At 39.6% G+C, this 15397-nt stretch overlaps 1 protein-coding gene across 1 annotated transcript; it reads right to left on the minus strand.

The window, feature by feature from the left end:
- Positions 1-1211: 1211 nt before the first annotated feature.
- On the minus strand, positions 1212-13712 carry CAVIN2 (caveolae associated protein 2). Its single transcript, XM_077154510.1, has 2 exons — positions 12898-13712; positions 1212-3417 (listed from the first exon to the last, which is right to left on the minus strand). Exons 1-2 carry the CDS (start codon positions 13378-13380, stop codon positions 2611-2613), a joined length of 1290 nt encoding a protein of 429 aa, XP_077010625.1. The 5' UTR covers positions 13381-13712; the 3' UTR covers positions 1212-2610.
- Positions 13713-15397: the final 1685 nt, after the last annotated feature.

Here is a 15397-nt window from a genome sequence, read left to right on the forward strand (position 1 = left end):
CTATGTTTCTGTAAGATCTGTGATACATGTAATAGACACTTATTTCTGAATTATATTTCTAGGAGAGGAATCTCAGTCCTTATTAATGTATAACCAATCTGTGGGGAAAACTAATCCAGTTCTTGAGCTCCAGGCACACAAAGCTTGGGATGGGTTATTGGATGGGTGGGAAGAAAACATATCTAATTTGGGGACTTTGCAGCCTCACCAGTATGCAAATAATTCAGCAATAATACAGAATAAATAGCTTCCATTTCCACAACTTCTGCTCTCTCTAATCCCTACAGTATGTGTTTTCAAACAATTATTTGGCCCAATTCTCTGTTTTATTGCTTAGGATTTCAAGGCTTTGAATATGAAACATAGAATAAATGTGATTGTTGGTAAAACCTAAGAAGATGCCTGAGTGCAGTTTTGTACTGACATGCAGCTAGTTTATGAGAACAAATGAAATAAGCATTTCTGAATAAGAAATGTAAACATGACATTAGCTCTGGATCCCCTGACTTCTCAGCTGTAAGAAGTGACAGTGACTTCATAAAGGTTGAACAGGCATGCTTTGGATTGTGAGTGAAATATCTTCTACCAAGTGTATAACACCGTGGAAGATAAAGGTTTATCTGCATGAATAAACTGAACGTACAGTTCAATACATTCATGTTTGCAGGACTGTTTAAGGTATTATAAACTGTGGTATAATACAATAAAAATGCAGATGGAACTATCAAATTCATCAAGCTGCTATAATAAATTCAGATGCTCTCCAGAGCTGGCGAGGCGATGTCAAGAAAGTTAAACTTGAAGAATGAGACTTGGATTTCTAAATGAGATCAAGGAGAAAAGAAAGCAGAGTTAATAGGGGAAATCAGGGCTGAAACAATCACCATTACTGGTATGTTTGGAGTTGAGTTCAAAAATCAATTCTTTCTGCTTGTTCCAAAATTGTTCTGCCAAAAAATCTGACATTGTTATATACCTTTTATTTTTAGTTTATTTAGTCTTCTTTAACACAGCCATCATTAGTTCAACAATCCAATATTTGGGGTAACATTACTGCAAAATAAGGACATAGCTGTATAGGTTAGGCAATCAATACATTAGTTAATTTTATCCCTTTATTAAAGACAAAGCATAGTTTAATACTATCTTGGGTTACCTATATTTGTAAGGTTATTTATAGTGGTTCATACCAACGGCAGTGAATCTGCTCCCTGGATCAACTGTCTCTTAACCAAAGTTTAATAGTTTGCTCAAAACATCAGTATTTTGTAATTAAAAATAAAGCACTGTTTTAGTATAATGTTAGGCAAAAGTAAAAATTACTTTGTCTGAATAAATGCATAAATACATATATACATAAACACTAACATGCTTTTAAGAAACATTAATATTCTGTGAAATTAATGTCTAAATGGAAAATGTACCACTATGTACAAAAAAGGAAACTAGAATCCTTCCCTTCTCAAACCCACTGATTTTAACATCTTCCAAACTTACAATGTGTCATTTGGAGTATAAGCATTATTTCAAATTTGGAAACATTATTTTAAAGAATAGTAAGATCCAACTTCATACAAAGGCAGTATATATTAATTACTCGTTGAAGATTTATATTACTTCCAATGTTAAAGAGACAGCATCCTTTAGAACTACTTCAAAGAAATATTTGCAATACCTTTTATTTATTAAGAAATAAAATGTTGCTTTAACACTGTTAAATATATTTGTTATATTATTTGAAAATTAGATAACAAAAATATTGTTAAGATATAACATATTATTCCAGGAATACGAATTTCCTTAGTATTGTTATTTAAGGAATGAAATACTTAGGCTGACATTGCAAATAATTTACTTTTAAACATATGCTTTTTTCTCTTTTTATTCTTCTTTCCCTTTAGCATTCTTTCTTTCTTGTTTCTTTAATTTTCCAACTTTCCCTTCTTAGTTTTCTTTTTCTAATAGTCCTGCATTTACTACACATCTTATTTCAATAGCTGATCATAATAGTCTGTCAAATTTTCCTCCATTTGCAATGAAAGAATGGTTCCTATTAAGTGTTAAGTGAAAAACCAACGAACATCCTCTTCTACCTTTAGTAAATGTTTCCTTCAATGTCCTTAGATTAGATACAGTTGAATATTATATATCACTTGCTAAAAGAATAAGAGCGTTACAGAGTACTGTGGATATTCAATGTATTACTGGTATACTATTCAGCAAGTGTATGGAATGATAAAACAAATTAAAAAAAATGAATCATATTTCATGAGTAGTATCTTAAGTATCCTCTGGTTTTTCTGACTAAGCCAATTGATCAATATTTTTCAATGGCTCCATTTTTCCTGGCCATACTAGGAAAAATTCTACATACGTAGAATCTAAGAGCAAATTAGAGACAAGTGGAGCCCTGGCAAGTTACTTTCATAGTAAATCTTGAGTCTGTGCATGCTGCTACTATAAAATAAGTTATTATTGTCTGGACAATAACCTGATAGTGAGTGGGTAGTGCTGGAGAAGTGAAGGAGTTTGTTTCTAAGCTCTGGTTACCCGTTTAACAAAAATATAGGAAGGGCAGTGGGCTGTGTGTGTGTGCACGCGCGCGCGCATTTAGGCTGTCTGATCAACCTGGAGAACAGCTGGCTGTACGGTTTCCTCTTCTGACTGCTCTGTCTCCTCATGGGTTAGCATGTAGCCATCTTCATAGTGCATCTTTTGTGCTTGTTCCAGGACCACTGACTCCTCTTCTTCATCTTCTACAATGGTCAAGTCGGCATTGCTGTCCATTCCCGAGTTACTACTTCTCAAGGCAGCCCTCTCCACCTCTCTCTCCACATCCCCTTCTTCATTCTTCCCTTCGACCAGGGCACTGGTGAGGGATGCTTCAGAAAGACCCTCTGCGAATGAACCCTCCTCATGGTCATTTAGCATTGAGTCACTGATAGTCATGTCTTCTGACTGGGTCTCATTTTCTGTGGGGTTTTCTCCCTCTCGGATTTTCTTTCGACCAAAAGTGAGGGGAGAAACCTTGAAGGGGGAGATTTTCCCTGAGGATATTTTCTGGTGATTTGAAGTGAGAGATTTCTTAATTTTCTCTCTCCTCTCTACAGATAGAATCTTTGTTCCCAATTTGTTCATCTTTTTCTCAATGTTCTGGCGTGAAAATGCTTTCTTGAGGCTGTCTACCTTCTTGAGACTGGATCTTTTTATTTTCTCTGCCCTGCTTTCTTCCATCTTTTCATCTGCACTGTCTTCCAGGGCTTTCTCATCTTGGGGCAATTCATCATCCGATGAGAGCTCCACCGCGTGCAAGGTTTCCTCGAGGGACTTGTTTCCATCAGCGAGTTCCTCTTTCCCTTCTGTTGGGCTGGACACTGGCTCTTTCACAAACACACTGGCAGGCATCTCATTTTCTTCCTGAAAAGATGGACAATGTAGGTTTCATGTTAGTAACATATCTTCCAAAGAGTTCTGACCTCCTGTAATTTGTGTGCGTATCTTTTTGTGACATGGAGATCCAAGAAATCAAATGTCTGCAGCTTCACTTTTCTAGAATAGGAAGAGTTAATTTTAAATTGGTCAAATCATTCCCCTAGGTTGGATAAGGCCCTTGGCTGCTGTTGGGAATGTCATAAGGGCAGGCAGCAAGAGCCCTATCAGTGACAGGCAGGGGGAAGTGGGTGGCTGTTCAGATAGACCAGGAAGCTGCCTAGATAAGGAAGCTAAAGTAAGTTACAGTGAACCCAGAGTCTCTCTCTCTCTCCTACCCTCTGCTTCTGCCAAAATCCCACTGCGAAAAAGACTGCAGGTCAGCTGGAAGACAAATGCCAGGGGCAGGGGAGAGAACTGGGAAGAACTCAAGGGTTCAGGCATAATGTATATCCTTGATGAGGTCCCTAATCAACTAGAAGTCACCAGTAAAGGCATGGTCAATCTTAGTATCTGTTCTAAAGTGTATACTAATTTTGCTTATGACATAATTTTAAGTAAAAGAAGCAAGGACTGGCCTTCCTGGGGGCCTGATAAGAAGCCATGTGGTTTTAGGATATCCTTTGCGGGTGTTAACAGGGGGAAGTGGGGCACCATCAACAATTTTTAGAACAGGGAAGGGAAATTACAACGGCAGGCAGAGTTTATCAAGCTTCTATTATTAAACAGGGCTTCTTTGAACAAGAATACTTCAGCCCCCACGATTGAGGAGAAGCTCAGGAGTAGGCTTCCTTCCACCATTCTCAGCACATCTTCTCCTCCTGCTCCTAGGCACGCAGGCAAAAATCCTTTCTTTGGGAGCAGAGCCTTAGAACTTGCCTCCAGTGGGCAAAAAAGATTATGCTCCAATTTCTAAACAGGGAGATGTAGATTCATGCAGATTTGGGCTGCACAGCATAAGAATCCTTTTGATTTTTGAATATTGTAAAATGAGAGCCAGCCAGCAAGGTGCCTTCACATTTTCTTTGAAAGGAATGGCACAAGAGAAAGGATGTAAGGCAGGATGCCTGAGTCTCAGTTTCCACTGTACTGCTAAATGGCTGTGTGGCTTTCAGCAAATAACTTATTCTCCTTGGGCCTCAGTTTCTTCCAAATATTAACAGGAGGGTTTGATGTAGATTAGCGGCTTTCAAACTAAACTTCCAGGGACACTAGGGGTCTCATGGGAATGCTAGAGGTGGGCAAGGCTCCAGAGCCCACTTCCATCCCTGCTTTAATCAAAGCCTCCAAGTCACCTGATTTTATCTTGGGTTGTCCAGTGAACTGAACTTTCAGTTTGAAAATAACTGGATTTAATGAATTTAAAAGTCTGTTTGGAATGTAAACTTCATGCAAAGTTCATGTTAACTGCAAGAACTTTTTGTTTTGCAATATTTGAATGAGAAGTCAAAAAATTAGGTTAATGTCTATACATTGCACTAAGAATGTGATCACATACTTGTTATTTCCTGACACAAAATAAATTAATAATGTTTTATATTATAGAGAGACTTTTAAAATACCTCTCCTTACGAAGAACTAAATGGTATACTCGCTACTTTTTGAAAAGATACAGTCCTGTACCTCTCCCTTCATACTCCAACCAAGATCCTTTCCATAAAATGGTTCAAACCAAAGGATAAAATCTTGGGTAGAGGCAGAAAAGAAGAAAGCCAAATTAATCAGAAGCCTTGTTAAACTGAAGATATCACACACTTGGTTTCCGCAAGTCCCATTCACAGCCTCCTAATTTGAATATCATTCCATTACAAAGGACAAAATAAGGAAAGGAGTAAGGGATTCACATACATCTTCTATGACATGGATTTTTGCAGAGAGCAACTTTCCCTGCTCCAAGCTGAGGTCGCCTGTTTCATTGGAATATACTCTCCAAGTGGGTGGGAATTTCCTTTTATCTTTTTTGTTCATGGCTGTACCCCAGTGCCTAGAACAGTGCATCACAGGTGCCTAACTGTGAGTGCATGCTCTTAGAAAGGCCTGAAAATGGTTGCAGTGGAGACCAGCCTACAGGTGAGAATGGACTTAGCTCTGTGTCTAGCCAGGAGCCTGCAAACTGCTGCAGCCACTGGGAAATCAGGAGAACCGAAAGCCTTAGAGGGACAGAGGTGTCCATTTTTAAGGGAAGATTTTATTCTCATTGGATGAGAATTATAGAAATAGCTAAGGCCCTGCTGCTTAATCAAGAAGCAAAATTACTTCTGGGGTTTGACAGGAGGGATGGGAACCAATGACAGATGTTGCTTGCAGAAATGGAAGAAACCAAGGAGTTCAGTGTAATATTATTAAAACTCCTCAGTAGAAAAAAAGAAAAAAAAAAAAAAAAAAGAAACTACTTAGTGAGGAAGACAGAAATTCAGGCAGAAAAAAAACTATATAAAAAAGTCTTGGTTACCAGAGAAGAGGCACATTTTGTGTAGTAAATCTCTCAGGGTATTCAAAGGTATAAATTGGATAACTTCTCTTTCTTCCTCTCCAAAAGGTAGACCTATTAAATATACTTCAAAAAAGAATAGAACTAATAATTTTGGTTTTTTCCTTAAATGTAAATTTTATTATAAAAATTCATAGTTACTGTGAGTCTTAGATTTTTGGTTCTCTCTCTCTCTCTTTTTTTGGCATGGGCAGGTCCCAGGAATCGAACCCAGGTCTCTGGCATGGCAGGCGATTGTTTCTCTTTTTGACACATGAGGAGAGTACATTATAAAGTGAATTGGAAGTGATCCGTGGTAGATACACACTGACTATATGAGGTTGCTAAGAGAAAGTGGGAGCCCCAGTTGAACTCTTTTGTAAAATGCCAGGGAAATTTATACAAGAGCTCTTTGATGCTAAATATGAAAACAGACCCAGTCGGAACAGAGATAATCCACAATGAGTTGGATGTGTCTTTATGCAATGGGAAACAAGTGAGATAAGTCTTCTTGGCTAACTGCTGTGTTTCTGCTGTCATTTTAATTACTCAAGCAGTATTTTATGTTCCTTCTACTGGACAGTGTTTATTTTGTGGCTTGTTATAGCATCCACTCTGAAGGTAAGCCCTTTCTTCTCACATAGGAATTTGTGAATGCCCAAGCTCATGTTATGGAAAGTCCAAACTTTCCATAATGTTTGTTTAGAAGCAGAAAAAACACTGTTACTTTTCTAAATTTCTATTTTATTTAAAAAAAATTCTAAATGGTGTTTGGTATGAAGTGACCATTGTGGTGTTGAGAGCTCAATTTGAAATTCAGATACTGGATCCTAAAAGAAAGTGGATTTTCTGAAACTACCTTCTTCTTGACATTTGCTTATGTGCCCTTGCCCTCAGCCATCTAACACGCACCTCATGGAAATCTGCTGTTTCACAAGCTTACAGATGAGAAGACACGTTTACTTTCTGCCTCCTATTGTAATGTTTTTGATCTGCTTTTTCTTACAGATTCCAAGATTGATGGTTGTTGCAAGGGGAACATCAAGTATACATCCTCAACTTTGTCCCCTCCTACTTATGCCATTTCTCCATGCAGATACTCAGGGTTAATGGCTCCTGAAAATGACACTAAGACTCTCCTGCATGCTGCGTTCATGGTCAGTTCTATGCAGCAGAGGAATGGTGGACTATTTGGCCTACAGAGTTGTTTTCAAGAAGGTTCTCTGTCTCCACTGATGCAGCTGTTTCTGGTTCTGACCTTTCACAAGAACCTTCAGGAATTTTTCAAAGGAAGAAAGAATTAAGCATCCTACTTCAAATATATATGAATGATATGCTGGGAGCATATAAGAGAAAAGAGATGGGAAGAACTCTTGAGAAGTGGCATTTTTACTCATACTTAATGTGTTTGCTCTTTATAGTGATTCCTGTAAGCTAATATTCCCAGTCATACCTGTAGACATTAACACAGAGAAACTTGCCAACGTGATGGGAACTTCTTGGGTTGGGTCTCATGGAGGCAAATCCTCTATTGCATGTCTAGATAGGTCCATATGAGAGAGAAGGTGACTCTGACTAGTATGAGATAAGAAAATCTTACAGTAAGCCATTTAAAAGCTTGAATAAGGATAAGGGACTCAGGAGTTCTAGTTCTGTCTCCTGTCACTACCTTACCATCCCTGTTGCTAGAAGAAAATATTCCCACAGGAATGTGGTGGCATCCTACAGAGATATGAGGACCATAAATTTGTGTCCACGGGGTGTTTTATCCAATAATCTCCAAAAACTACTTATGAAAATGGAACTATGCACACCTGACAATCTGATTTATAGGTCTCTTTTACACATTGATGGTTTTCTTTAATTTGTGTTTCTGAGGTATAGATTGCCAAGTGGATAAAGTCATTGATTAGCATTGCACCCCTAAGGCAGCTGTCGGTAGAATCAGCAAGTCATAAGAATAAAATGCATTAGTTATAATCCCTGAGCAGTCTTTCACATTCTACAGGATTTAAAAGTTTCATTATTTTTTCAGTGTTATCAAGGGTTCAATTCTTTTTTAAGATCATCCTGGTTAGGTGTTTTTTGTTACACATTAAAAACGCAAAACAAAAAAACAAATCACTGAATTATTTAAAAGCTGGTGGAGAAAACCCAGCAAACATAAACTTTATCATCGTGGGATCATAGTGTTTGTTTTTCCTCAATTCATAATTCAACCCTATAGTTTTAATTATTAATAAAATGAAATCTTGGTGGTTACTTTGTTTCTCAGGACCTCTGCTTCCTTGATATAAAATGAGGTTAAACTAAATGATTGTTAAGGTGCTTTCTAGCTCTCTGATATCTGATTCAGTGATTTTAACCTACATTCCATGAAAAATAACTTACAAATTGCCAAAGTGATCCCATATTAGTGATGCCAGATGTTTTGTTGCATGTGTGAATCAAAACTGCAGAACCTGAATTGCATTGGAGAACATTTTTCATTTAGTCAATTCAAACAGGTATAGATTACAGGACCACGGAAAGAACACCATTAATTTGGAAAGAATGAATCTGACAAAGAGTCTACTTTATAGTATATGAAAGAATGCAATGATTATTTCAAAGAAATACCAACAATAATCAGGTATTCACCTAAAGAGCCTGGGGCGGTGCTGACACTCAATAGGTGTAAATAACAACAATAAGAACTAGTATATTGTTTAGCTCATAGACTAAAAGGGCAGTGAATAAGTAGCACATCTAAAGCAATATCCCATTATAGAAATTTTAATCAATGTGATATAAACATTGAGAGACTATCACACAAAGGTGTCTTTGATTATCTGTTTATCCATTTCTTTCAACCTTGTACTACTTTAACAGTTTTCAGAGCAGTGGCTTCGTATAAAGAAAGTACAATCTTAAGAAAATCAATTTCGAAATAGTCTGAAGATGTTACACTTTGTAGCACCCTTCTAAAATTCTGATCTCATCGAGGGAACCCAAATGATGAATATTTGAACACATGTATAGGTTCAATACTCCAGAAATGTTTTCCCCTGCAAATATCTAACCTTTCTACTCTTTTCACCCAATTTAGCAATTTTATGTGGAATAAAGTGTAAGCGGTCCATGAGTACTCTCATTTTATTCCCTAGATTTGAAACCATTTCCAAGCTGTATTTTCAAATAATCATTACTAGACTTTTACCAGGACATAAGTGGGCACCACACCCTCAGGGCCATTAGTTACCTGTGAGTTCCTAGTCTCTTCAATCAGCAGAGAAATTTCCTCTTGACTGTAAAATTGCTGATTTCCTGTACAAAATCTATTTTTAGTAAAAGATAGCCACACTTACAGGCAAAGTATTAGTTTTTCTTCAGCATTTGCCTTTTGATCAGCAACTACTTGGAGTCTTATTTCATTTATGCTGGATCATGTCACAGTATTTTGAATTCAAACATTGATCTTAAACTATTACAAAAATATTTAAAGGAAAGCTGCTGAGTTTAACAAGGATTTAAAAATTTATGTCATTGCTCAAAGGGATAAGACTGTCTCTCCATTTTTAGATACCACTGGTCATAATTTGAAGTAATTGCTAAGGAATTAGATGCTTACCAGCTAAACAACGTAAACTTCAGCACAAATTTAAACAGATAAATGAAGTGATTTAAGAAGGCTATAAATTGAGGATCAAGTATGAACGTTCGAAAATGCAAATCAACCAGCCAGTCAATCAACCAACAAAAAACACCTGCAGATTCTAGAAGAATCTAAGAGGTCATGACAGAACTTCACAAATTAGAAACTGAATATTCCGTATACTGTGATAATAAATATGCTCTAGTCAGGTAATAGGTTTTCATTCCTCAGTCTCCTCTCTCTCTCTCTCTTTTTTTTTTTTTGGCTTTCATGTTAAGTTATTGTCTTACACTGGTAGATCAACAGATTTAATTAGGGAAAACCCAGCACAGGGTTCATGTGACTGAACGTAACAAATTCTTTGAAGACGCAAAGTTGTACCTGGTACATTACCTGCTCTTCACAGTCTTCATGGAGCTAGTGCATGGACGGCCGCTGTTACTATGAAGACTGCACTGCTGCTAGAAGGGACTATTTAAGAGAGGTCCTTTGTTCAGTGTCCTTTGCTTTTATGGGGCCGGTGGTGACATAACGCTGACTCCAACACTGTGGTAGCCATATAGTACCAGGCTGGGTGGGAGTGTGTGTGTGTTTTAATGAGTCATAACTGCACAAACATAAGTGTAGCTGTTTAAAGATTGTGTGAAGAATCATATTCCTAATCAAGCAAATGTGCAGTCTGTTCTCTGGGCAAATGAATTTCAGATCCACCCAGTTATAACTTCTATTCTTTGGGCACTTAAACCATGCCAGTTATTGCTAGCCATTTTAAGCATGTTATTTCATTTATTCCTCATCCTATGAGAGAGATAAAAAGAAGAAGCATTAGTGTTTAAGAGCACATGCTTTAGAATCAATCAAATGGGAGTTCAAATCTCAGTTCTATCACCTTCTAACTGAAACTTCGGACAAGATATAAACATCTCTGAATCTCAGCATCCTTATTTGTTAACTGGGTATACATAAGATAATGTACAGAAAGATGCTTTAGTAGGGTTTGCAGGGCTTACTAAGTGCTCAAAGCCTGAGGGTCCTTATTAATATCCTCCCTGTACAGATGAGGGAACAGAGGCAAGGAGAAGCTACAAAATGTGCCCAAGATTACATGGCTGGCAAGTGGTGGAACTAGGATTTGAACCAGGGTCTGTGTGACTCCAAAATTTATTTTCTGCAACACTACTGCACTGTGCTACTCGCTAACGCAAGTTATTATTTTATCCATTGACATCATTGCTACCTAGGAACCTCAACTTTAAGAAGGATCAAGAGAAAGAGAACAACTTTTACACAAGGAACTGCAATTACATTTGTTTTTGTAATCATTCTGCAATGCTTTAGGCTAAAAAGATATTAGATTCTTTTGGATCCTACATAGCTTAAGAAAGTTCCAGTTACCTCGTGCTACTTCTAAATGCCTCTGAAAATTCTCCTTCGAAGTTTCCCTGGGGGGGCTGCCTGCTAAGGAGTGGAGTCCGAATACTTTGCCTTGGCCTTGAGTACCTAGGTTTTGGATTTCGCTCACTATGTGGAGTAAATTCTCATGGCAATTTCACACCTGCCAATCTAATGTGACAAAGCAGAGACCACGCCAGGCCCTCAGTGACAACTCCCTTTAGATTCTCCAAAAGTTTTTTCATGTTAGATTTACAATTCTCTTCGTCCACCCTCTAACAGCTGTAGAACAACCACGGGAAAATGAAACAAAACCATTCCCAACAAATGGTGATTTTCCTGTACTAAATGTGGGTTTTTTTTTGGGTTTTGTTCCCCCCACCCCTGCTCCATAACTGAGTACAAAAGATAATTTCCCAGATTCACACTGGAAGAGGGGAAATTTCCTTTGGTGATTCAGATTTTTAAACAGGTCTGTACATGTTTGGTTTTGTTTGGAGATCAGTGTTTAATTTAGAAATGCCTTAAGAGCTGAGATTTCTAATATCTCTTTGACTAATAAAGTAAGGATCTTATATGGATTAAGAAAGACCCAGTTACTGTATCTCTTTTCCATTCATCTGCTGCATGAAAAGCTATTCCATTTGCATTAAAAGCTGAAAAGTTTTCCTGCTGCAAAAGCCTGCAAGATACAGGAGGACATCAGCTGCCTGAAGCTTTACAGCACTCAAGTGCAATTTGAAGAGGACAAAAAAGCAGGGAGATGAGTCTTCCCTTTTATGGGGGGAAGAAGGCTTAGGCTCTATCTTGGCAGAGCTGATTCATTTAGAAAAAGAAGGCTCCCTCGGTTTAAATCCAAATTTCCAAGTCTCTCTTGGGCGATGAAGGCTCTCCCTGTGTGCCTTTTACAGTCAAACTGTTGGCTATAGCGTATCCCCTCCAAGGCTTTGAAATCCTCTCCTATTCACATGGTCACAATGAGACAGCCCTGGAACGGGGATGGCAATCGCTTCCTGGGCTCTGTGCTGGCTTGGTTCCGCTGGGCGGAAGGGCTTCCTGCGCTAGGCAGGGCTGCCCTTGGATTCACAAATGCCCACCACTTGGCCAAACAACAGCCTCACGCAATCTCCCTGTCCCCAAATAGCCTCTTGCTACATTAATTGCATCATTGATGCATTAAATAAATTAAGTGGCCTTTTTATTCCAAGGCAACATTTGAAGGGGAAAATATTCAAGACCAGCCTTTGTGACCACAGCTGGTAACAACTGCTTCTATCTCACTTTACAGTTGTAGTATCATCTTGAGCAATGAGAAGCATATCTAGTGTTTGGAAAAGAGTTATGTTCCATATTTTTAGGGTATCATTTGTTAGAAAAGAATTCAAGAATTTTTTTCCCAAAAAGGTTTAAAAGGAAAAGGCTAGTACTCCTCTAAAGGAATCCGTGTCCAATAAATACCTGGTTGGTCCCCAAAATATAGATAGGTTTTGGACAAAGGAATAGTCTGAGCAGTTACGAGTTGAACTTCTTGGCTTCAAAAAACAAGCTCACAGCATTCCTTCATTTCCTCAAAGAGTTAATAAACAGCCACCGAATTAATTTGCCTTGTCGGACTAACAGCTGCAGCCAGAGCCCCACGATCATAATGCAGAGAGACAAACGAATTTGACCAGAGTGCCAGCACCTGCACACTTTCCCAACCTGTATGGAGCGCCTTCAGGTGCTCGCTGACAAATAACCCCCTGGGCATCTGCCCTGGGTTTAGGCTGCAGTGACCTGGGAAATTCCCACCTCTACCTGCAGACTTCACATTAGCCTGCTGACGATAGGCGAGGGACAATGCCTTATGTGTGTGACCCCTGATGGGCAGGACAGATGGAAAACTGGCTTTGAGAGCCAGGATGACTGATCACTGACGGAAGTTGAGGAGCCCCAGCCCGGGGGCGGTGAGGTGGGGACTCGAGGCACTGACCTGGAAGATGAGCACTTTGAAATGGTTGCGCCTGAGGAGCTGGGCGTGGTTGTTCTCCAGCCGCTTGACCTGCTCGCACTGCCGCTCCATGCGCTCCCTGACCGCGCGGGTGTGTGCGCTGACCTTGCGGGACTTCTCCAGCAGCTTGCTGACCGTGTTGCCGGTGGAGGCCTGGTACTTGGAGAGCTTGGTGAGGTCGTTCTGGATGCCCTTCACCGAGTCCTCCAGGCTGATCTGCCGCTGCTCCATCTTGTGCTGATTCTCCTGCACGGCGTCCAGCATGTTCACCAGCTTGTCCAGGAGCGTGAGCACGGTGACGGCATTCACCTGCGAGTTGTCTCGGATGGCCTCATCAGTGCTCCCCAGGTTCAGGCTGGGGCTGGGCGTGGAGGAGGGCACCGCGCTAGAGCTCGATGGCTTCTCCTGCCGCATGTCAGAGCCTGGGTGTTGGAACTTTTCGGCTTGTGCGGCGTCCTCTCCCATGGCTGGACAGGTGGAAAGGTTCTTTCCCTTGGGAAAGGCTTTGCACTTGGGTGGAGAGGGAGGAGGTACAGAGCGAGGCCCGCTGGTTTGAGCTCAGAGCCCCGCTCTCCAGGACTGGCAGAGGTTCAGACAGGCAACAACTGGCTACAATGGTCAGTGGAAGTGCATTCCAGCTGCTCTTAAAGGCCCTACTCCACCCAGTGGGAGGCGAAGGTTACAGAACTGAGAACCACTCAGGGTTCAGCAGCGTGCAAACACTTCCTAATCCTGTTCTTGTCGGCACTGGACACTTTGCTGCAGGTTTAGCTTTTCTTTCCTACCGCCCTTCCCTTTTTAAAATAAGTTCAATGTCATATTTCAATCATGACTTCATCTAGAGGCGGAGAAAAACACGCTAACTTGGCCCAGCTCCACAGTCTGCAATTGGCTAAGGCTAGTAAACTTTTTACTGGCTGCTATGCTACAGATGTAAAGAGTGCCTGCTTTTTTTTTCTTTCCTGGGTATAAGTTATTGTAACAGAAAGTGTTGTTTGCATTTTCCCTAGAATGGACTGATGGGATGCAGAACAACCCGTGTCCTCCTGGGAAGGGCAGAGTTTAAAGTGTACTTGCAGTCAAATTTGTGCTGTGAGTTTTTCATTTCCCAAGGAATTGAAGTAACCCCAATAATGCAGAGGGAAACAACCCTCATCTTGCAATTAGGAATGCAAGGTAAGTTAAAAGAAATTGAACTTCAGGAATGTTAAAACAAGCAATGTTTCTGTTATGGACTGTTATGTAAGAGTTGGAAAAATTTTGAATCCAGAGACAGCTGGAGAGAGAGAGAGACATTCTTTTGAGAACTCAGTAAGATTGGAAGAGGAAAAGCCCCAAAATAAAGTTTATTCCCTTTAAGATCCTATCGTGCTGACCGTTTTAACTGATTTTTAATTCATACTGAGAGGTTTTCTCAAGTGCCCATCTCTTTATTGACATGTGCCCAGAAGTGTGCCTCTTGGGCAGGTTGGGTTGGAGTTTCTGAAATGCTTCTAATGTTTGACATTTCCAAATTCCTGCTCAGTGAAGTGGCACACCTGTGCTAAAACATGGCCCTGCTCAGCTGAGCCTCTGGGATGTGGGGCTTAGTTCCTGAAATGACTTTACATGCTTGGATTGGTTTTAAACATATCCAGCCTTTGAAAGTGCTTTCAGCAGGAAGTTTGTAACTGTCTTTCTATGAGCAAGTGTGAGAAGAACAAATGTCAGCTCCTATTGGGTCAGGGAGTGATCGTGGATAGGTGCCATTCTTCAATAGCAAAATCTACACATGAGTCAATCAATCAACGGGCCATTCATTGACACTTTTATTGGATTTGTGAATCCCCACTATCTGTACACATCTATGCTCAAATGCACTCTCTAGAAGATGCTGAAAAGTATGATCCATGTCTCTACACCTGCTGCTAGAGAGATGAATTCCAGATATGTACAGAAGGCACCCAATTTCCTTAGATAATTCATTCACTTAAAGAAAATCCTTTAAAAATAGGGACCAAAAAAAAGTGAAAGAAGATTGGTCGGGATTTTTATCTTCAAAAAAGCATGAGAATCACTTTTTACTTAACAAAAAGTAATTGGTCAGCTGTGTGTTAAATATTAGAACCAAGGATGAATCGAGTATTGATTTTGAGAAGCATAATTTTCTAACTAAATTATATAGTATCATGACGCAGTATCCTTTTATCTTTGACTTCTACTGGCAAATCATAAGGATGGTCATTATTACAAAAATATTTGAGAACTTCATCCATTTTCCAAGAGCCTTTCTCACAGTTTGGCATTTGAATCATTCCCTTTGGAAGCACTTATTGTCCCGTCATCTGCATGGATTTTCTCTTCTTTAAATGTTCACTATTCCAGCAGCGGATCCTCATTTGTCAGAGGAGTTGCCCATGATTCAAGGGCTTCTGGAACATTACCTTCATCAACTACACAGTTTCCTGCATATTTTCCAAGATTTGCAAATTCACATTATAAT

Source organism: Tamandua tetradactyla, chromosome 3, assembly GCF_023851605.1.
Source record: "Tamandua tetradactyla isolate mTamTet1 chromosome 3, mTamTet1.pri, whole genome shotgun sequence".
Taxonomy (NCBI): Eukaryota; Metazoa; Chordata; class Mammalia; order Pilosa; family Myrmecophagidae; genus Tamandua; species Tamandua tetradactyla.

Excerpts from the sequence above, each read along its gene's own strand:
- CAVIN2 (XM_077154510.1), bottom strand. The coding sequence starts at position 13,380 with ATGGGAGAGGACGCCGCACAAGCCGAAAAGTTCCAACACCCAGGCTCT. Across the intron at positions 3,418-12,897 it reads TCAAAGTGCTCATCTTCCAG|GAAGAAAATGAGATGCCTGC; the intron begins GTCAGTGCCTCG and ends CCATCTTTTCAG.